The sequence below is a fragment of the Rhipicephalus sanguineus genome, chromosome 6, assembly GCF_013339695.2.
Source record: "Rhipicephalus sanguineus isolate Rsan-2018 chromosome 6, BIME_Rsan_1.4, whole genome shotgun sequence".
NCBI lineage: Eukaryota > Metazoa > Arthropoda > Arachnida > Ixodida > Ixodidae > Rhipicephalus > Rhipicephalus sanguineus.
In genome coordinates, this window is record NC_051181.1 from 159528255 (window position 1) to 159550298 (window position 22044).

The window sequence follows — 22044 nt, forward strand, 5'->3', positions numbered from 1 at the left end:
GAACCGACAAACCGCGAAACGATTCGAGGGAACGGTAGGGTCGAGGGCGGCAGGGCGGGCTCCAGCTTTTGCGGTATCTTGTACGGAAGCTATCATCTGAGAAGTGGGGCAGACAAGGTACAGGCTGCTTTTCTCGAGGGGTTGAAGCGTTTGCGTGGTTGAAAGCCGCAGTTACGCCGCTCATTCAAGCACCGACATTTGATAGAGGAGGTCGTGCATTTGAGATAGGAGATCCTTATCATTGCTCCTGCCTTCTCCATGAGTACCGGCAACCGTACCTGCGATCCTGGTACATACTCGAGAAAGATATTTTCTGCCCTCTTACATACAACTGGTAGCGTAGAACTGGTAAGATATACACATTATTTATTGATCAATTGATTGATTACTGCTCGCTCGGCGAGTCTGTGATTTCAGATAAGATGTCGCGCTCTGGGTAGTTTCACCACAGAATAATACCAATTACCACAGCTGCGCAACGGCTATAAATTCTAAGTAGAGGGGCCACGTGCATAACAGCTGCCATAGAACAAGGTGGGCAGTGGACGAGTTTACGTTCATAGTACGTAGCTGCAGGTGTTCACGAGCTAAAAGAAAAACCAAAAAGGCTATAATGAAGAAACTTTCGGCCGTGGCCGAAGCAAGCTGACAGAGGCGGACGACAGGCACTGAAGGGCGGGGGCTTTAGGGAAGGGGGGCGTGATCGCCCCCCCCCCCCTCTGGATCCGCCATTGACAGAAAGGTCATGTGGTGGAGAACTTTTGTCAGAGTTTTCTGAAGATCTAAAACTTATGTGTGTCTGCTTATCTTTAGCAGCACTGTGGGAGCTGCAAATTTCACTGCAGTATATGTCTTGTCACAGCTTACTACTTTGCCATTACAGCTGGTAAATAATAGGACACATGAGCATTTGATATTGGGGCCAGTGTAATCCATTATGACATCCATCATTTCACATGCATACTGCTGCAGTATATAAATTGGCTTATAGAAACCATCACAGCTTACCAGCAAAACTGGTTAATAACACTAGGTATGTGTAATGTGCGTGATAGAGTGTAATGTGTAATGTGCACTGCGTAATGTGCGTGATAGAGTGAGGTTCTCATTCTTGCTACCCTTCATTTGCTTTTCAGCATAATTCCATGCTTCATGCTGCAGCTTCAGAATCTCATAGCCTGCCTGCAAAAAGCTCGGATACAGCTCTAGACGTTGTGGTCCACTACATCAAGCCTTTGAGTTGTGGAGGCCGTGAATTGTCCGTAGTAGTGGTTGACCTTGCTAGACGATTTGATGTCCTAGCCTTGGCGCAGCAAGTTGATGAGCAACATCTGCAGGGCAGCCTGTCACGTCTGCACATTGTGCACTGCCCGTGTCCAGAGGCACTGTTCTGCACAGTGGAGAAACTGATGTTCAGTGTTGTGCCTATTGCATTGCTTGCTGTGTATGCAGCCCCCATGCATCGATGGCACAGCCCTCAAGCGAATATGCAGATGGCACGCCTTCAAGAGCTGGCTGCTGCTCATGGGGCCAGATTCTATGCAACGCCACCGACTGTGCGTCTTCGGAGCAGACATTTTGCATGTGAATCCAGTATCCCTGATACGTAAATAAGTGTTCTGAAGGAAACAGAAAGTGCCCTACTGCGGTAGGATCTTGTTTATATCTTGTACATGTTTGGTCTTTGTTTGGTTTCAGCTCACGTGCTCGACCAGAAGCCAGCTGTTGTCATTGAACAGCTGGCTTCTGGCCAACTGGGTGAGCAGAAAGCGAACATTCAAAGACTGAATTTGCGTAAATTCCATCGCTGGACTTGTACTGTCAACGCAATTCTTGTTTCCCAGGTGTTCAATATAATAAAGTTTCTGCCCCTGTTAACATCTATTTGCAGCATTTTACAATATGGCTGACATGACTGACAGTATTGTTACGTGCACTTCCCCTGCTTCTCTCATTTCCCCCTGGCAGTGACACTTCCTAACAATATGTTTTAGCTTATCTCTGTACATACTAGATATTGCCCTTTGCATCGTACTGGATTATTGAAAATGTAGCCAGTCACAGTGGTCAAGCTATTCTGTAACACAAAGCATACCTAGAGTGAACAGAGAGCTGTTATTGCTATAACCAACCATAACCGCTGGGAAGCAATGTTTTTATTCTGTTTCAGCGAGAACATGCATAAGATACAAAAATTTTTCTATCAAATTGTGTTTCGGCAAAGTGTCGCTAGGTGTCGCTACTAGTGCTGTTGCTGCTGTCCACATCTAATATGCCATTATTCTTTGAAGGAAAATCGTATACGGACAAGCTAAAACTGTCACTGTCAGTTACACTTTAGCGAACTACCAACAAAACTTTCAACGATAACTGTTATACATGGTCAGGATAGGACTATTTCATCACTTCTGTTAAAGACTGCCATGACAATTCACGATATCTGCATAGCACATTGTATAACTTGGCGAAGTATAATGTAACATCTGTGGGAAAGAAAAATGTGATGACAGTGTATAAATTAGTAGTTTTTGTGCCACTGTCACATGGCTACTTTCAAATGTGAATCTAATTTTGAAACCATAATTGGCTTCCTCGTGTAGATTGCACAAATGAGTGTGCACCATGTGATGCTCATATTAGATTTGATTTCAGGAAAGTCTCTCCACCTACACGTTGTGTTATTTTTGCCCTCATCTGTTTCACAATGCGAAAAGGCACTATTAAAATGACACACAGAATAGAAGGAGGCAAGACGACGCACTTTTCTGTGTGTCGTTTTAATCGTGCCTTTTCGCATAATTAATCTAAACCAACTTGTCCAACTTTTTATTGTTCATCTGTTTTGACTGCAGCTGGAGTTCTACTGCAAGTTTTTAAAACATTTTGCTGGAACCGAGCACTCGGAAATTTTAATGACCAAATAATTTATTAGTGTGGTTCTGTCGTGTCGCTTTATACCTCCAAAGTTATCATTTATTTGAAATAGCTGTTTCAATGCTCAGATAAAGTTTCTCCATGAGCGTACTTGCCAAGGCCCGACATGTCATACATGAAGACAAAGGTGGTAGGGATGGAAACCTGTGAGGCGAAAATAGTGTTGTCTAGAGCAAAGAAATGCAAAATTATTTTACAGCAAAGCTGTTATGCTCGAGGTTTGCCGTGTGTCGTAGAGAGAAAATGTAGATGTAGATCCTAAAACTGGCTCACACCCACGCTCATGAACTGGCACACTCTCTTCATCCTCTTCTGTTTCGCTCCCGGAATACCATGCGCCGATTTGTCCGGCGTAGGATGCAATAACTCTGATGGGCGAGAGAACGAGTACAGAGAGAGAAAGAGGCAGAAAGATAGAGAAAGAGAGCAATTCTTGGGGAAAAATATTCCTGGCAAGGTGAGATTCAAACCCCCCTCCCCATCAACCGAACACAAGCGTTGTAACCACTTGGCTATCCAGGCACGCTAACAGAGCATAGCATAGCCTTGTACAGTATAGTATAGTATAACAGGGGGGGTGGGAAAGTGAAGTCAAAGAAAAGAGGGGAGAACGACTACAGAGAGAGAGAAAGAAAGACGAAAGAAGGGGAAGAGAGAAAACCATAGAAAGATAGAACAAGAAATAGACAGAAAGAGATAGAAAGACACAGACACACAAAATAGAGCAAGCATGGCCATGCATAGTATAATACTGCAAGGGGTGGGAAAGAGAGAGGTTAGAGGGTAAAAGCGTAGCAAAGTCAGGACCAGCTAGGTGCCCACCGGCTCAGCTGTGACCCAGTTTTGTGTGACTTAGTGCAAGCTGTGCTAATTTTTTTCTGTGGCAATGTAATTTTTACGAGAATTCAGGTTATGGTTGTGTTCTGCAATATGTGCAAGATCTTGTGTAGAATCCTCTTTAAAAAAAAAATACATGCTATCAATTCTATTGCTTCAATATAAAAAGCAAACAACTCAATATCAAGAGAGAGAAAAAAAGCAATTTGTAAGCTGTGTTCTGTATGCGAGGAGCTACAGTTATTCAATGTGCAATATTTGCCTTCAACGAGGGCTTGTATGACTTGAACGTTGTGTTAAGTTAAGGCTACCCTGTCAAGAGTGTAAATGCTGCACCACATTTTCTACAAGAACTGTTCCTATAAGGAAGTCTTTTGTGTCCGTTGGGAGGTTAGACTTCAGAGGTTACTCAGACTCTATTGCTCTAGGGAGGAGAAATTTTATATTTTGTTCATCAACTGAACAGTAGACTAGCGGGAGTTCAGTAATCTGCTCAGAACATGAAGGGCTTTCTTTTTTTTATTGCGCGTAGTTGTGTTGAAATTTTCACAAGATCGTGGGTTTGGGGGGGGGGGGGGGGGAGCGGCGTTGCAAGCAGGCACCTTGCATAATATGCCCTTTCCTCGCTTCAGATGGAGGAATCCGACAGCAAATAAAATGCAAATTAAGTAATAACTTAATTCAGAAATTTGACTGCATAACCTGGTGTATGGAACTTCCAATCGCCAAGTAATAATAATTGCTGGGGTTTTATGTCCAAATCCACAATGTGATTATGAGAGATGCCGTAGTGGACGGCTCTAGAAATTACTACCAAGTGGGGCTCTTTAATGTGCACCTGGTGAAAACCAGGTGCATGTAATGTAAGCACACGGGCCCCTAGCATTTTGCCTCCATCGAAATGGAGCTGCTGCAGTCGGGATTTGATCCAGTCACCTTTGGGTTGGCAGTCGAGCAACGTAACCACTAGACCACCATGTTGCGTGATCCGATTCCCAAAATGCAGACCGCTGTTTATTCAGGCAAAATTGGAGGTATTCAGTCTGCAAATTTTTTCCTGAATAATTTAAGTTATCACACAACCAAGTTGCCGTTGTCTTCCATAACAAAGATCCAATAGAACGAAGCAACATATTTTAAAATACCAATGTATTCTTGCAAGATTGTTTTCACCGATTTGACAGAAGAATGATGATAACTGCAGCAGCAGCAGGAAATTAAGACTGAATTCCTCACTTTTGAATACAGCACTAGAAGCTGAAGCATAATATTCATTTCAAACTATTTTCTTGTACATTGGTTGTTTCAAAGTTTGCAAGGCTTGCCGAGTTACGTTTGGTTCTTCCAGAATGCAACCTTTTCTAATCAATAGGCACTTTAGCACCTTCCATGCGACGCTGAATTCTTACCAAAAAATCACCGGATTATTTTGTACACCCTTTGCCAAACCGCACAAATAAAATCACTTCTGCTTTTGCTGACCAATTACATATGTGCTGCCATCTGCCCGAACATGGCAGAACACAGAGACAAAGGCAGGTCGTTCATGGCAGTGTGAGAAAAAGGTGAAGCACCTAAACATTCAAGCACGTAAATAAACAAGGACTATGAAAAGACAGGGACAAGCGCATCTCTTAGTCCTCGTTTATTTACGTGCTCGAATTTCCAACGTGTATCACAAGCTCACCCTATCAGCCACCTTGTTGATGATTAGCTCATCCTAGGCAGTTTTTACTAGAAATGAGCTGGATGAGCTGGGCTCGTCCATATGGTGCACACGACGGCACATCCACACGGTGGCATGGAAGGAATTAACTGGGCCCCGAGCAGATACTGCCAAAATCCACAAAATCACAGTGGGCTGGAGCGAAAACTTTGTGGCAGTACTACCACCTGTCCTTCATCTTGCCTCCTTCTGCTGTAAGAGCAACAGCTTTGCTACAGCAGAAGTGCAATTTACTAATTAGTTTGTTTCTTTTTCCTGTCCCTTTCACCTTTGGTGTCGGACAATGTCATCGTGAACACAGAATCCATCACTCCATCCATTCACTTCTGTGTCTGCATTTGAGGCAATTGAAACATCTGGACATCAGATACCTACAGCTCTATACAAGACTGAGTTATACCACTTATTTGTCAACTTGTCCTTTCTAGTTAGTTGGTGCTTTGTTGCACTCAACTTCCAAAACAGCCAACTTTTGCAATTTTGTCTGCACTATTACTACGCTTTGCGCCACCTTCTTTACCCACCATAGTACTGAAATATGTGAACCAAGTTATCCTCTTGACTGTCGTGACCTCCGATTCTAGGTCTTTGCTTAGTACTGTATTGCAAGCCAGGTACCTCTCCATCTTGCATCCATTAATCCTCAAGCTTTTAAAAAGCACACCAGAGGTCCTGCGTTGCTTTCTTCAGATATAATGCAGAGGCAAACTGACAGCGCTTGTAAATTAATATTTTATAAAGAAATAAGATGCAACACTGGCCATAACTACGTGTTTGAAAGATAAAGATGCCATGATTACATGAAAGATTTCCCAACAAAAGTGGCACGAAACATAAACCTTCAGTAGTTTGAAGCACGCCTAATGGGTTAGGGTAATGGACAACATACTGCTTGCATGACAACCTGTATGGTCATTTCTGCAGTCCTGTAAATATCAAACCATTTACAGCGAAGCTGTGTATCGTTAGGGCATTCTGCCTGTGTGTGTGCAAAAACCCCTAGCACATGTATTCGCCACAGAAATCGGGTAAACCCCAGTACTCACCACTGGTCCACTAAAAATGAAGAAGGGAACACATGGGTGGCAAACACCAATTAAGAGTGCCAATCATCCCAGGCACATCATCAAAAAGAGCGTGCACGAAACGCCAAGTACATGCAGCAAGCCAGACAATACGACTCGTGTTGCAAAATGGAAAATGCAGCAAAGAGACGCTTGCTGCTCAAATGGCTTTTCAAGATTGTGCACAAAACGCCAACCACACGCGACAAGCCAGACAAGATGATGCATGTTGCGGCAAAAACATGCGTGCTGCTCAAATGGAAAAATTTAAAGGAGCACACGCTGAATGCGAAAGGGATTTTCTGGACAGACATTTGGGTTTCAGCTGCAGGGTATGATCGGCTATGGTTCAAAATTCTGTGTCGCTCTGTGTCATGTGCTAAACAGCTTCACTGATTATCCACCTTCACAGAATGGGGTGGCTCCTCATTTTTTTTTTTTTATTGCCACAATGTTCCATACCTATAGAAACAACGTCAATGTAATGGGCCGTAAGAGCTCATATGTTTGTAACCTCCATTAAAATATCACTTCTCTTATGCGGCAGTATTGCTCATACTGCAATGAACCAGACACGAGATCAGCTTTTTGCTTGTACTGAAAGCACGGTTCCTTGGTATTTTTAACACTCCATTTATGGCTTCCAAGTAAACCATATTTACATCAGCCAAGGCTAATCACACGAGCACTCAGCATTGTTAAGAGTAGGTTGCCTCTTACAGCAGGTTTGCATTCTTTCCAACACTGGCTCAGCTTATGTCAAACTCTAGAAGCAGTCCAGGGAAGAACTTACACAATGTAACGTCACGACTGTTCACCAATTCTATTGATTATGGTCACTGTGTGCAAGCATGGCTTGAGTTTGCCCCTACAAAAATGTTAACAAAGCAATGGTCGGTAAATAAAAAAGAATTTATTATGGCTAGCCAGATCAGCTGAGTCGGAAGGATGGCTCTCATGCAAAGGATGGAGAGGGTTTGCAAGTTTGTTTCATGGACTGATACAGTCCTTTCAAATGTAAATAAAGTGATTGTCCACCTTAAGAAAGAGCTTAGCAAATAACCCCACTGATCTCCCGTGCTGTCCTTAAAAAGCACACTGCGCTTGTGTGCTCGAAACCTCACAGCATTTTGTATTAAACAGAGTAAGCTTCTTATTATACAGCACCAATGTACTGTTCACTCACACACTCTAAGATCCACAGACAGTGCAATCACAAGTTTCAAGCATTCCTCGCACGAAAGCAAAGATGACTGCACTCAATGCAACTGCTCAATCAAAATAAACGGAGATAAGCCAACGAGGGTGTAACGTGCCAGCTAACCTTTTTTTTTTTAATGTTGGAAAGAAGCAGAAAGCCACATTTTTTTTAACGTCATTCATTCAATTATTTGCAGACCAACACAGAATCGCATATTGCCTCTGGTCACAAATGCAGCTACTCACTGGAGAAATGAACGCCAACATGGTATGCTGTCATAACCTAACACTGTTCTGCGTGTGCAATAAGTTATTTCAACCCAACAGAAGGTAAAGCCATGACCTCATTTTTTTTAAAACCACTAACTGTACCACACATAAATACTCTTGTGGCTTGATAATCAAGGACCTCATACACACATTAAATAACAGTTCCACAAGAGGCTGCAAAGCTGACAGATATGTCTGGTACTGTTATCACTATCTTAAGCATCTACAACCAGCAACAGTCAGGAGTGGTATACAGTCAAACACTGCTCCATTTGTGTGCAATAACTTTTGCAGAGACAGGGCCAGTTGCTTTACGCTTCATGCTGCACTTGATATTTTGCAACTAAAACAATGTTCCAATCCCGACAGTTGGCTACATGTATTAACCATGTCATTGCAAAAGGCTTCTCATGTATGGGCTGCTAGGGGTAGCAGCAGAGAGAGAAAAAAATAATAACAAAAGAACTAAAACTTGAGTGCATGGCTGCAAAAGCAAGACTTAAAATGTGGCACAGTGCACGTAATGTGCAGCACGCACTCCATCATTTTTCAAGGCAGATATTTGCACATGCTACTCTGTATCAACATTTTTTTTTTTATGACGAAGTATGAAAGGTGTGACACATCAACAGCTGCATATAAGTACAATATGCATGGAAGAATATCTGCTCTTTGCCCGAGCACTGAACCTTTGGCAAGATTAAAATACCATATTGTCCCGAGAACATGAGCAAGAAGTAGCGGCGCCGCCTTCAGAATAGCGGTGAAGAAGCCTGTGACAGCGTAAGCGCGCCGGGCCGTGTTCGGCGGTCGCGGACGCCAAAAACACACATGGCCAGCTTGGCCGCCTTGAGCGCGTTCAGTTGCACCACGTCCGGAAGCACACAACGCACGGGCCGCAAGAAGCTGGGAAGCTCCCGCAGAGGAGTCCTACCCAGTCGCATGTGACCTTTCGTCCAAAGCGCCACCTCCGACGGCGTCAGACGGCGCACCGTGACACACAGATCTTTGCACCTGTCCAGCTGGTGCAGAGCCCGGCGGCTCAGACCAGTGCGGAGTTCACGCATGCGCTTCCAGCGCTCGCGCTTGTTAAAGCTGTACTGGTGACCCAGGTAACGATGCTGTCTCGCGGCACGGTAAACAACAGGGTAGGACAACGACGGCAGCATCAGCGCGTGCAGACGCCCTCGCGAGCAGCAGTACTTGCTGTAGTTGGCGACGGCCGCCTGGGCACCGGGCCACTCGCCACCGTCGCAATCAGCTGGCAGGCGTTCGACCACGGCCCGCGGACCGCACACGCCGCTGATGGGCTGCAATTCGAGCAGAGACAAGAAGCGCTCCTTGCTCAGCTCGGGCACCTTGCCGTTGTTGGTGTAAGGAGCGCTTCGGCGAGGACTGCGCAGGCGGGACGGATACGGCAGTGGGCCATTGGTCTTGCACGTAGTACTTTTCTCCTTCACGGTGCAGACGAGCTCGTTGGTGCTAACCCGATAGACGCGCGTTACGCCCTGCTGCCCCTCGACGACCCGAAACATGATCTCATCGGCGAAAGCACCAACGTAAAGCCGCACTCCCTTGGAGTAGCATAAGATCCACCTGTTGGCCAGGTCACGGCCTACGCCATTGCTCCACTGGCTACATCTTGGTCGTGCCGAAGACGACGTGCGGCCTTCCAAAATACCGCGATCACCGACCGACGGCGCAAGCGGCTGCTCGCACCCGCTTTTGCACTCATGGGGCGTTTGTAAGTACACACCTTGGTACCACCAAATAGCTGAAGAGGTCAATGCACACGATGGATGTCAGGAACCGAGCACCTTTCGATGAAGGTAACTCCAGCAGGACATTTATGTCAATCACGCAGTAGGCGGCGACGTTATGTCGCCATGACACGGCGTAGCCACAGAACACCCCGACACGAGTTTCGTGGGTAGTTCAGAATGGCCTCGGGGAACCACCGTGCCATTCAGCTGTCACCGAACCATGGTTCATAGCCACTAGGCCTATCCAGCCTCTGCCAAAAGAAGCGCGAGCGGCTTTCCTGTCTATCCCACTGCCCTTTCGCTCGTTCTTTCACCCTCGCTCGTCTTCATCTGTCTATCCGTTGGTTCCCGTTTCTACTCTGACCGCGCTGTACGAAATATCACGCACTACTGAATTTACGCGAGCCATCTGCTTGAAAGAAATTAACCCACCGCTGTCAATTTATATGTTGATGTTTCCCGCGTACTTTTATAAGTTTGAACTTAACATTTGATTGTATCGTGAAATCGCAGTCTCACAAACGAATTTCACTTGACACGGACGTTCGCTCGCGCTTTATTTGAATTTTACTCGATGTGGGCGGTGTACAAGTAGCATGTAAATACAAACGAACTATCGGGATAGTTTTCCTTGTGTCCATGATACATACGATACATTTGTTTCGTGGCGTCCTTGAAAGTTAGCTTTGAAGAGCAGTCAAGCGTCACTTGCGCCATCTCGACGCTGATGGAAAAAAACTCTAGAAGCGCGAACTTCAAATCTTGAGTGTCATGACCTATACAAACAACGGGGTAAAGAAGAAGAAAGACAGAAAAATGAATACGGGTGTTCGGTCATGTTAAAGTATGACACAAAAATATTTGGAACATCAAACAAACTGCGTCCTTTTAAATGTCGTTCCTCTTCATATTTTGATTGTTCCTTCTGTTTTTCCTATTTCACATGATGATGATGATCACGCTCGCTGGAGCGAATCCGAGCTTTCAGTTTATTATTAACAATTTACTTGTTACCCTTTCATTGCAATGTGTTTGTGAAATATTACCACCACTTTCTTTTAAGGGAGCCCTCTACAGCACAGGCCGTGCCCATTATTCAGTTCTACAAATGCTTCCCAGCTCTTCAACTTCACTAAAGCTACGGTGCTTGCACCGTGACTAAAGCCAATAATATCTGCATGCAGCGACGGTCGTGGAAGAAATTTCGATGGATAATCCGTTAATTCGGATCTAGAAATTATCAGAACCCTACGATGTTTTACAAGTCGTGCTCCGCAGCTGTGAGGGCCAGGGTTGAATTGTGACCTTTTAGAGAAGCGCTGCATGATACCACTGCAAGGAGGGCGAGTCGCAGATCACCCGTACAGTGGCTATCACCCGTCCAAGAGCCACCCGCCATGCGGGGGTTGGCGTTATCGAAAGATTGTAGCACGCGTGCAAAAAAGGGGGGACCGTGCAGGTTCGAACCAGTGGTAGAGTGTACTAGAAGCGTTTTCTACCCGTGGCTCAAGAGAACACTCGCTCCACTTGGAAACGCATTTTTTTTTTTCTTTCCAAGTCCGACCCATGACCTATTTTCGGCGTTTACTCTCGTTCTCTCAGTCTATTTTCTTCATTTCTTGTTGAGTTAAGAGAAAGTAGTGAACGTTCCTGGAACAGCCTCCCAAGAAGGTTTCGTTTGCGTTGAGACGCACGTGTCGTGACGTCACAAAAAAACATCTTTGGCACTCACTCCAATTTGCTCCGCTGAGGTAAATAGGTCGCTGTTGGAGCTAACGATTGTGCAAAAATGCCGCAGTACTAGAGTGACCTAGAATAGGGGGAGTGTCCAAAGCGCCGGCTCCCGCGTGGGCCTTTTGCCGTGAACTCCCGCGCCGCGCCGCTGCTGCGCCGGACCCGTGGGCTTTGCGCGCTCGGGAAGCGCGCGGAAAGCAAGGGGCGTCTGCTACGCGCTGTAGTTTTTTGCGCCGCGGTTCCACACAGGGCACTTGAAGTCTACTTAACTTTTATAATGCGGTGCGGAATGGAGCTTATCCATCTTTAAACGTTGTGTTGGTGCTGCGGCAACAACAGAATGCAAAAAATCATCTGTCAAGCGGCATCAGCGTGGTCTAGTTCGGTCACAAAGTTCGAGAACGTTGGTGCGTGTGTAAAAACGTGCAAAACGGACACGCACAAGCAAAGAACGAAAAAAAAATTCGCACGAGTAATCGGGCAATAGCATCACGCATGCACGAATTAGGAGTTATAAAAAAATTAAATTGCACGCGCAGTCAGCTGAAATACTTGCGCGCAGTGGCCGCTTCACACTACGAGCTTTTTACTCGTGGTCGCCACTGGTTTGCTAGCCATATGGACACCGCTTTATTCGACAATTCATTAGCCTCCACTAGCTCTTTATTATGGACAGAGCACACCGGGAATACGCAAGGGAAACAAAAAGAAGAAGAAAAAAAGAGTAGAGACGGCCATACGACCGCAATGCTGTTGGCTTGTTTTTTCTTCTGAGGTAGCGTACAACGAGGCTCACCATGCGCAAACATTTGAAAGAAAAGCAGTGCCAGGTAAACTAACCTTATTCCACAAGTTTTTGCATAAAAGGCGTAATATAGAAAATGCTTTACAAATATCCAGATATCATGAAACAAAGTTACAAATGCCCCCATTCTTGCTGTACAAGCTGCCTGAACCGAAAATACGGTAAAAAATTGATAAATAGACGTGTAATAAATAAAATACTCAATCACTTCAGAAAATTGTTCAAATGCAGAGATCCCTTATGTACCTCGCCGGAAAAAATGCAACATGCGATAATATATATATATATATATATATATATATATATATATATATATATATATATATATATATATATATATATATATATATATATATATAATATATATATATATATATATATATATATATATATATATATATATGCATTGGATCGCTGAACGTTAGTATGGAACGTTCGCGCGAGATGCATGGATTGCTTCAAGCCTTCACCATAGGAAATGAAAACAGTTTCAAACATCTCATTCTCAACATCAGATGTTTTCACGGTTCTCGGAGGTCAGCGTTCGCCCGGTTTAAAGACTTTACAAAAAGATGTGGACGCGTAGTTACATAAAATACAATTGTTTCCGCTGCAGTTGAGTGCGGGCCAACAGGGCACCCGACCCAATTTCCCGCTTTTTCCTGATGACCTCAATATAGCGTCCACGACAATTCGTGCTGAAGCTCCGGTGTACTTAAATAGCGAGTCTTGTCATCTCTTTAATAAATATAAAGAGATGACCAGACAGGTAAAGCAAGCCTCTTTTGTCTCCCAGACGCGTGCAATCAGCTGCTCTGAACTGAGAATCACGTTTGTTTTCGGGCGATCGCTCGTAACATGAGGTGAGGCATACACGATGTTGCACTGTTATCGTTTCATTTTCTTTGGTTTGTCTTTTTTTAAGGCTAAAGTCTCATCAAACACGAAAACTGACCGTCAGCATCCCGCGTAGCCAACACGAGTGATGCACAAAATCATCACGCGATGACGTCGACAGAACTTGTGACGCCAGTATGACGTCATTCAACGTGACGTTATATCATGATGCCACCACGTGACATGGTCGCTTTGCATTGCCTCCGTGATCGGGGGGCAATCACGGAGGAAATGGGCGAGGGAGGTTCAATGCATCGACTGACGAAAAAGATGGCTTTCGTTTTCGAGTCATCTCAGGCGAACGCATAAGGGACCATGTTTTTTTTTTTTTTCATGTAATTTTTTCGCATACATTTTACCTATGCGGTCTGTTCTTTACAATGTATGGGTAAGTCTAACATGTTTACATGTCGATACAGGTGACCACCACGTTTTTTATAGCCTGACGGAAACAAATCATCAGACCACACATCGTCAGAATTATTTCTGGCTACAGAAAGCGGGTTTGCGCGCCGCACACCATATTATTATTGTTAGTGGTTACGCAAACGGCAAGCATGTCAGGTTAGTGATGCCATGACCTATCGGTCGTGTTGGGCATACGTACATTCGTGCCCCTCCGTGCCAATTTTCGTGTATACCACGTGAACGAGACGCGAGTAATTTTTTTACTTTTGGTACCGCGACCACGCCGACTGACACATTCGATTTCGCATGAAATGGCTTGAAACAGCAAAGCGCCGGAGGCAGCCTTGTAAAACCAATCGAATGCACGAAATAAAAGATAGGATATGAAGGGTGCAAACGCGTTAGCATGCATGAGCTAGTTACTACGTGTATATATGTGCTCCGTTCTCCTGGTTATCTCCAGTTATTCTCTCCTGCAGGAAGTTTACGTTCGTCATTCCACACGAAAGTAATTTAAGCGCCTTTTCTCACGATGAAGTGCGCGCAGGATGCGTTCCTCAAACAGCCGCGGAAGTGGGGACCAATGCGGTGACAAACCAGCTGAAAGGATATATACAAAAACCCCGTTTCACAACACACAAACTAACAAACACGTTCTCTGTGTGATGAGTCGCTGCAGTATTATGTTGCAGTGACGCAGTATTAAATATTGCCCAACTCTCCGCAATTTTAACTAAAAGCGGCCAAAATATCACGCGCGTAGCAGACGCTCGCCGCTTTGACGCGGCTTCCGCCGCGGAGAAAGCCCACGGGTCCGGCACGGCAGCGCCGCGGCGCGGAAGTTCACCGCAAAAGGCCCTCGCTCCTCCCATGTATTCGCGCGGCTAGGGTGCCTTGATGCCCGCGCGCTCCGCTGAGGGTGAGGACAGGCGCGTCGTCTGCTACGGCGGCCGCCATTGCGAATCCCGCCGCAGCTCGGCAGCATGCGAAACGCGCTACACAAAGCGCTTGCGGTGCGCGAATACGTCCGGAACTAAGTGCACGCTAGTGAGCTTTCTCTTTTTCTTTTCGTTTTTGAAGCTTCGGCAGCTTTTATTGCTGTTGTTGCCTAAATGTTTATCAAGGAAGCATGTAATGCTTGTAAGTTGACGGTCTGTGCATGTGTTATATGCGCTAGAGGTAGACGTAGACTCTGTTATGTTGAAAACGAATCCTCTTCCTTACGACGGAAACGACAAAGTCTAAAGCCTTACTTAATTTTCTCGTAAGCTCTGCATTCCAAATACACAAATAATTGTTTAAAGTATTTGTATACATGTCAGCAGCAGCAGTATATGTATCTGAACATACACAATTTAGTGTTGCGAAGCTACCTAAGCGCGATTAGGGTGGCTCATTTTGGTAAGTTTGCAAACAATTTACTCGTTTATTACACATGGCATCATACATATTGTACACAGAATAAACGGCCGAGGGGCAGTATGGTGCGAATATCCTGCTAAAATGAAATGAAAGCTTCTTTATCATTATTATTGCTGACATTTCTTGCTCGCAATCTGTAGCCGCTACTGTATCGGCACTCGAGTTGCACCTTGAGTCCTTATCAAAACGATGAATACGTTCTTGAGTAGTATGCCGTAAAACTTTGCGTGCGCGCAGTATCAGTACGTTTTCTTCTTTTTGTATCTGCAGTTTCTTTTTCTGTATCTGCAGGTTTTCTCGCATGCCCAATTGCATGCACCTATTACTGAGCGTTTCCAATACTGTTTAAACTTTGTGCGGCAGATGCACGGCGTCATTTATTTGTCTCTTTTATTAATATTATTATCTGGGGTTTTACTTGCCAGGACCATGATATGATTATGAGGCACGCCGTAGTGGAGGGCTCTATGAATTTTGACTATCTGGTGTTCTTTAACCTGCACTGACATCGCACAGTGCACGGGCCTCTAGCATTTCGCCTCCACCTAAATGCGACCGCCGCGGCCGGAATCGAACCCGTGACTGTCGGGTCAGCAGCCGAGCTCCGTCACCACTATACCAACGTGGCGGACGTATTTTTTAAAACGAAAGCCTTATATACCTCATCAAACGCGAAATTTGACCGCCGGCGTCCCGCGTCTACGGCGTCAGCGTACCACGACGTCGGGGACGAGGGATGCAAAAAATCATCGTTATGTGATGACGTCACCATATGACGTCATCATGACTTCACAAATTTTGGCGTGACGTCATATGATGCCGTTATCACATGACATCGTAGCTTGGTCAAAAGTGGGCAGATCACGGAGGCAGTGCAAAACCAGGTGAGGTGCCTCCGATCTTGGAGGCAATGCAAAACCGCGCTAGGTGCGCAAAAACTGAGAAGAAGATGGCTTTCACTTTCGAGCCGTCTTAAGCGAACGCATAAGGGACCATGTGAGTTTTTATTTCATTAACTGGTTTTCCATGACGTACTCATTGTACAACTTGACTTTGTTTCTTGTATTTTTTTACTGACATAGCGTGTCTACTGTACACAATGCTTCCCCGTCTTCTTGTTGTTTTCATGCCTCTTCTTTGTATAGACGCTTCGCGAGAACTGTTTGTATGCGCATTCCTGTATGAGCCTTCAGGGCTTACATTACTAATAAATAAATAAATTATCTTTGCTCAGAGAAATAAAATACTGAATGTGTGTGTGTTGGTGGGGGGGGGGGGGCGTGTACAGTGTACAGGCCATTTATTTGTTCGCATTAATGCTGCGCTGACAGAAGCAACTACACAAATAAAGCGCAAATTACACAATAAAACAAACTGCCCCTAGTCGCTTCACAGTGATCGTAAATGATTAAAAAAAGCAGGAACTGTGTAATTATTTAAGACAGGACGAAAATGTAACCTTGAAACACAGAAACAGGGAAGGATAAAAAACATATAGCTGCACACATACATACATGGGCATCAGACCAGCATAGAAGGCGTACTTGAAACACGGAAAGGAATATAAAAAACAAGCACCATAACTAAAACCCGCCATGGTTTTAGTTATGGTGCTTGACTGGTGACCCGAAGGTTGCGGGATCGAATCCCGGCCGAAGCGGCCCCATTTCGATGGAGGTGAAATGACAGGCCCGCGTACTTAGATTTAGGTGTACGTTAAAGAACAACAGATGGTCAAAATTTCGGGAGCCTTCCACCATATACGGTGCCTCTCATAATCATATCGGGTTTTTTGTGACGTTAGTTCTCAGAAATAAATAATATTAAGAAAAAAGAAGGATCCGATCTGTAGACAGACACGCATAATATATTCCATGATACATTTCAAATCACGAAAATAGCGAAAGCAAAAATCAAAGGCACATACAGGACCAACCAAGTGCAGTAAAGAATGTTTGCGAAAAAAAAATGCAGGATTCATGCACACGTGAACCAAAGCATTTTAAGCATGTAGCTGATATCAGTGTGTCCATTTATTACGCAAGGTTAACAGCGGCAGAAGTTATCCTTGCATGTGCATTCGAAATACCGGTCGGAAACTTACGCTGCAAGTGCATAATGTGTTCTGCGGATGCCGCTTGTCACGTTTATTTTTACTGTCCAAAGAAACCTCGTATCTTCTAAAACGATACAGCTCTCAGCGTTCCTAGAATGATTGGTCCACTGCGGCACGCAACACCCGGCCATGGTGACGGTAGCGAGCGCATAAAACTGGAGGGAAACGACCGCCGACCTAACAACAGCACACGCGCCACGCACAAGTAACCGGGCGGGGGGTTCAAAATGGCGGCCACGCTGCCGCGAAGGCCGAGGAGGCGGCACCTGCCCTTTCAAAAGCTGACACCACTCTAAGCGGGGGCGCGCGCATCGAGGCACTCTACGCGCGGCTAGAGTTACTGTATATGCTTACCTAAAGGTAGCATATACAGTAACTCTACGCGCGGCGCTTTGGACACTCCCCCTATTCTAGGTCACTCTAGCAGTACACGCTATTTCTGGCTCACGTCACCACCTTCTGTGTGACGTCATATATGTAATGCTTTCTGAGAAACGAAACCGAAACTAGCAGGGAGCTATGAGACAGGGATCTAAAAGCGTTGCTATGAGCTGGACAACAGAGAGCTGAGCCAGTTGGCAGGTATTCATGTTAAAAAGTAGTCAGTTCAGCAAATGCTTCCCAGTTCTTCAACTTCACTAAAGCCAATAATATCCGAAACCCCATGCAATGCTCTGAGCATTGCATGAGGCTTCGACTGATACAGCTAGCTCCAGGACGCCATGTCCAAGATTTCTTGCTTAGCATTAAAGGAAAAAAAAGAGAGAGAGAGAGAGAGAAATAAACTTTATTTTATTTATCAAATACTTTGTTTGTGTTCTTCTGTTTATGACGAACAACTTACTCTAGTTTTACAATTTGCGCACACACACACACACACACACACACACACACACACACACACACGCGCGTGCGCAGGGTTCCCCTTCAGGGGCGGGGGCGAAGGTTCATCGCGGCGCCCCCCCTCCCCACCCTCCCATAATTAAATCAATGTATGGGGTAGAATTTGCGCTCCCCTCTTGGGTGACTATGGGGGGCGGCCGCCCTCCTGCCACCCCCCCCTCTGCGCACGCATATATATATATATATATATATATATATATATATATATATGTGTGTGTGTGTGTGTGTGTGTGTGTGTGTGTGTGTGTGTGTGTACGCACGAACATACGACAAAGGGGTAGTAAAATTTTGATATATCCCCTCGGCAGGGGGGGCCGGGGGGGGGCAATATTTTACTCTAATCTACTATGAGAGAGGTCCTTCAGAGGTACAGATCGAGACATGAACCTCTGAAGGGACTCTCGGGCCAGGGCATGGCTGGGCCCTTGTCTGGGAACAGCCAGCTGTGAAAGTCCTGGCGCCGTTCTGTCATTTTATCACTACGTAAGGGCGACTTCGCGCACCGCGCATATATGCCAGCACGATACAGGAACGTTCAAAACCACATAGATATAAGACTTGATGAGAAAGTATAGTATTGTTTCATAAGCATCCTAATGACGTCGATCGAGTGCACGTCTCGTATCGATATGCCCTGTCAGGATTTTGGTATACAACCCAATGACGTGTTGAACACATACAGTACATTCCTCGCCGGGGACGTTTGCGGGACATATGCACTCCCGCAGACGTCCTTCACACATTTTATAGGCTTTTTTTTTTTTTTACTGTAGGCGAATAATTCCTTTAGAAGCGTGTTTTTGTGAGATTGTGCTTTCGTGCAGCTCGATCCATCACTTGCACCAAGATTACAACAGAGACCAAATTGGCAGTAAACAGCACATCAGGTAACTTTTTTTAAAAATTTTGGCAGCAGTTTTAACTGAGCTCGCTACTTCGGTGTCAGGAATGTCACGCTAGCTGCAGGGTAAAGTGCATGCCCTTCGTGACCTGGTATGGGGATCGCAAAGGGAGTAAACTACTTTTTACACCCCTCGGCGTATCATTATCATCCCTCAAACAATATTCATTATATTGTTCGAGCCAGCTGTACAGCCCACCCCCTTCCCCACTGTAACTGACATGGTTGCACTACAAATTTTAAAGCCATCTCGATCACCACAGCAAACTATGCGCATTCTCCACTGACGGCCTGTGTGCACCTGTGTACGTATGTTCCGATTTTCTTTCGATGCGATATATGGAGCCGGTCCGTACAGTGCCTTAGACTTCGCAATTATGTGCGCTTATCCATTTCGGCATACGCCGGAATATATATAGGCTGCAGGTTCCCCAGGATCGGAAGGAAGTTTTTATTTCGGTACAGCGGCACGATGATTAGCCTTCTGACGTGTTCGTGACGTGGCCACGGATCCACGCCAAGTAACTGTCCACGCGCGTGTACACGCCGAAGGTGAAGGGCCTCGCGCACGCGTGTCCCCAACTGACGACGCCCAAGAGTACAGGTCGCCCGTCCGCGAAGCCGACCAGAGGTCCTCCACTGTCCCCTTCGCAGGCGTCGGCGCGGTAAGCCTCGCCAAATCCCGCGCAAAATGCCGTGGGCGCCAAGTGTTCCACGGCCGCCTCGCAGCGCTTGCGGCTGGTGACGATGGGCAGCGATGCCTCCTGCAACTTAAGCGCGGGGCCTCCGCGGGGTCCGACGCGGCCCCAGCCGAAGAGGACGCCCTGAGAGAAGCGCTCGAGGTAGCCCTCTGCAGGAGGCAGGCAGGCCACGGTCAGGTGCTCGGAGCGCCGTTCCAGCAGCAGCAAGGCGACGTCGTGCTCTCGCAACGGGGTCCCGCGCACGTAGCCCGGATGTGGTACGGCGCGCAGCACGTTGATCCGCGGGCCGCTCTGGCGCGTCGCTCCCAGCAACACGGCCAGCTGGGCGTTGTCCCGTTCGGGCAGGCAGTGGGCGGCCGTGAGAGCCCACCGCTGGGCGATCAGGCTGCACCCGCACACGAAGCGCCCGGACACCAGCAGCTGCGCCACCCAGGGCGCGTTGCGCGCGCGGACGCCGTCCGCTACGCGACGCCGGCGACTTCGGTCTTCGTCGGGTAGCCCCGCAGTGCAGAGATCGTCCACTTCTGACACAAGAAGAGCGCGCAGCAAGCTAACCGTGCGGTTCCCTTCGCGCACACACAGGTAGGCACCGGGCTGCCAGAACCGGTCGGGCGTCGGTGACGGCAGCCGCTGTCCGTCGCGGAGCCAGTAGAGTCGGTCGGCCGAGCCGGGCGTCGAGTCGCACGCTTCTGCGGAGACACCGGGCGCCACTCGCGACCAGGGCAGCTCGGCGTGGGTAGACGAGGCGGCTGGCCCCAGGAGGGAGGCCACGAGCACGACCAGCATGACTACCGCCTGGCGGGACTCGTCACGCGCCTGCCCGCTGGTTGACCTCGATTTCAAAAGTTGCTTCGGTCGAACAGGCGTTTTTAACGACCTCCAGCAGGGTGGCATGAGCGCGCCGTGTTTTATGCAGCGCACGCTCCTGGAGTCGAGGCGCGACGGCCGGTGATGAAGCAGAACTCGCCTCTCGTATGCGGGGTCCTCGTCACGCCCTCCAGCATTTTTTGTCCATTTTAAGCAAGGCGCGAAGTGTTGATTTCTTTCTTCTAGCTGCTAGCCCGAGGTCTCGGAGCGTTATGTAAACTTCGGCATCGCCCAATTGAATATAGATATGTGTGATGCATTTGCTAGTACTACAGTTTTCATTACATACACGGGTTCCCACACTTCTTCTTGCTGTAATTTTACTGCAGTGTCTGTGGGTAACGTTTGCCACTTTGCCTGTTCATATTTTATCACCTACAGGCCAGCAGGAAGCCTGCCTTCTGGCATAATTTTGTCCATTCACTGGAAATATTGCAGAACAATAATTCCAAAATGCTGATAACTGTCGTTTCTATGTTCTACAGTTTTCATTATATCCACGGGTTCCCACACTTCTTACTGTAATTTTACTGCAGTGTCTGTGGGTAACGTTTGCCACTTTGTCTGTTCATGTTTTATCACCTACAGGCCAGCAGGAAGCCTGCCTTCTGGCGTAATTTTGCCCATTCACTGGAATTATTGCAGAACAATAATTCCAAAATGCTGATAACTGTCGTTTCTATGTTATTCTGTGCATTGTGCCATAATCTATTTATCTGAACGACGCAGAGTCAATTCAGGTTATTTTCTGTGTATATGCGAGCGCCTTATTAGTAATCTGCATTTACTCTGCAAATAAAGAAAAAAAAAAGAGCTTAGGGATAAAACACATCACCTACGCAGTAGATGTGGCAACATCCCAATCTCCAGCCTCGTCACATACACAAATCGTCATAGACAGCCTCTTTTATGTCGACTGCAGGACCAAGGTCTCTCCCAATGGTCTCCAATTTACCCCATCTTGCACAAGCTGATTCCATTTTATGCCTACAAATTTCTTCATTCATCACCCCACGTAACCCTCTGCTGTTCTTGGCTGCGTTCCCCCATCCCTTGGTGCCTGTTCTTTTGTTCTAAGTGACCGTCGGTTATCTGTCCCATGTGTTACATGACCCACTCAGGTCCATTTTTTTCCCTGAATGTCAACTAGGATACCGGCAACCCTTGTTTGTTCTCTGATCCACTCTGCTGTCTTCCTATCTCCTATTATTTTCCGTCCCATCGCATGCTGGGCAGTCCTTAACTTCATCTCGTGTTTCTCTGTTATCCTCCAAGTTTCTGCCTCATAAGCTAATACTGGCAAAATGCAATGACCGTACACTTCCAGCTTTAGGAACAGTGATAAATTGCCGGTCACGAGATTACTTTCAAAGGTCATCTGGCTGAATCCAGGTCATTCACGAGTGCTTCCATTAAACGCAAATGCAGCTCCAGACTTGTACATAGACAGCTTGATGTTTCCTGCATCACCACTGCAACCACAACTGTCACTCATA

At 46.4% G+C, this 22044-nt stretch overlaps 3 protein-coding genes across 4 annotated transcripts; 1 reads left to right on the plus strand and 2 right to left on the minus strand.

Annotated features, from left to right (window-relative positions):
* Window positions 1–66: 66 nt before the first annotated feature.
* Window positions 67–5272, plus strand: LOC119396906 (uncharacterized). Of its 2 annotated transcripts, XR_007416655.1 has the most exons (3): window positions 67–348; window positions 1137–1931; window positions 1995–5272. XR_007416655.1 is itself a non-coding variant. In XM_037664281.2 (2 exons), exons 1-2 carry the CDS (start codon window positions 259–261, stop codon window positions 1608–1610), a joined length of 564 nt encoding a protein of 187 aa, XP_037520209.1. In that variant the 5' UTR covers window positions 67–258; the 3' UTR covers window positions 1611–5271. The 2 variants fall into 2 exon arrangements, 1 of the variants encoding a protein (XP_037520209.1); XM_037664281.2 differs by having other exon boundaries at window positions 1137–5271.
* Window positions 5273–7455: 2183 nt separating this feature from the next.
* On the minus strand, window positions 7456–10218 carry LOC119396907 (uncharacterized). Its single transcript, XM_037664282.2, has one exon. The coding sequence runs from the start codon at window positions 9564–9566 to the stop codon at window positions 8784–8786; it is 783 nt and encodes a 260-aa protein (XP_037520210.1). The 5' UTR covers window positions 9567–10218; the 3' UTR covers window positions 7456–8783.
* Window positions 10219–19449: 9231 nt separating this feature from the next.
* On the minus strand, window positions 19450–20765 carry LOC119396908 (coagulation factor IX). Its single transcript, XM_037664283.2, has one exon. The coding sequence runs from the start codon at window positions 20573–20575 to the stop codon at window positions 19457–19459; it is 1119 nt and encodes a 372-aa protein (XP_037520211.1). The 5' UTR covers window positions 20576–20765; the 3' UTR covers window positions 19450–19456.
* Between the last annotated feature and the right edge of the window lie 1279 nt (window positions 20766–22044).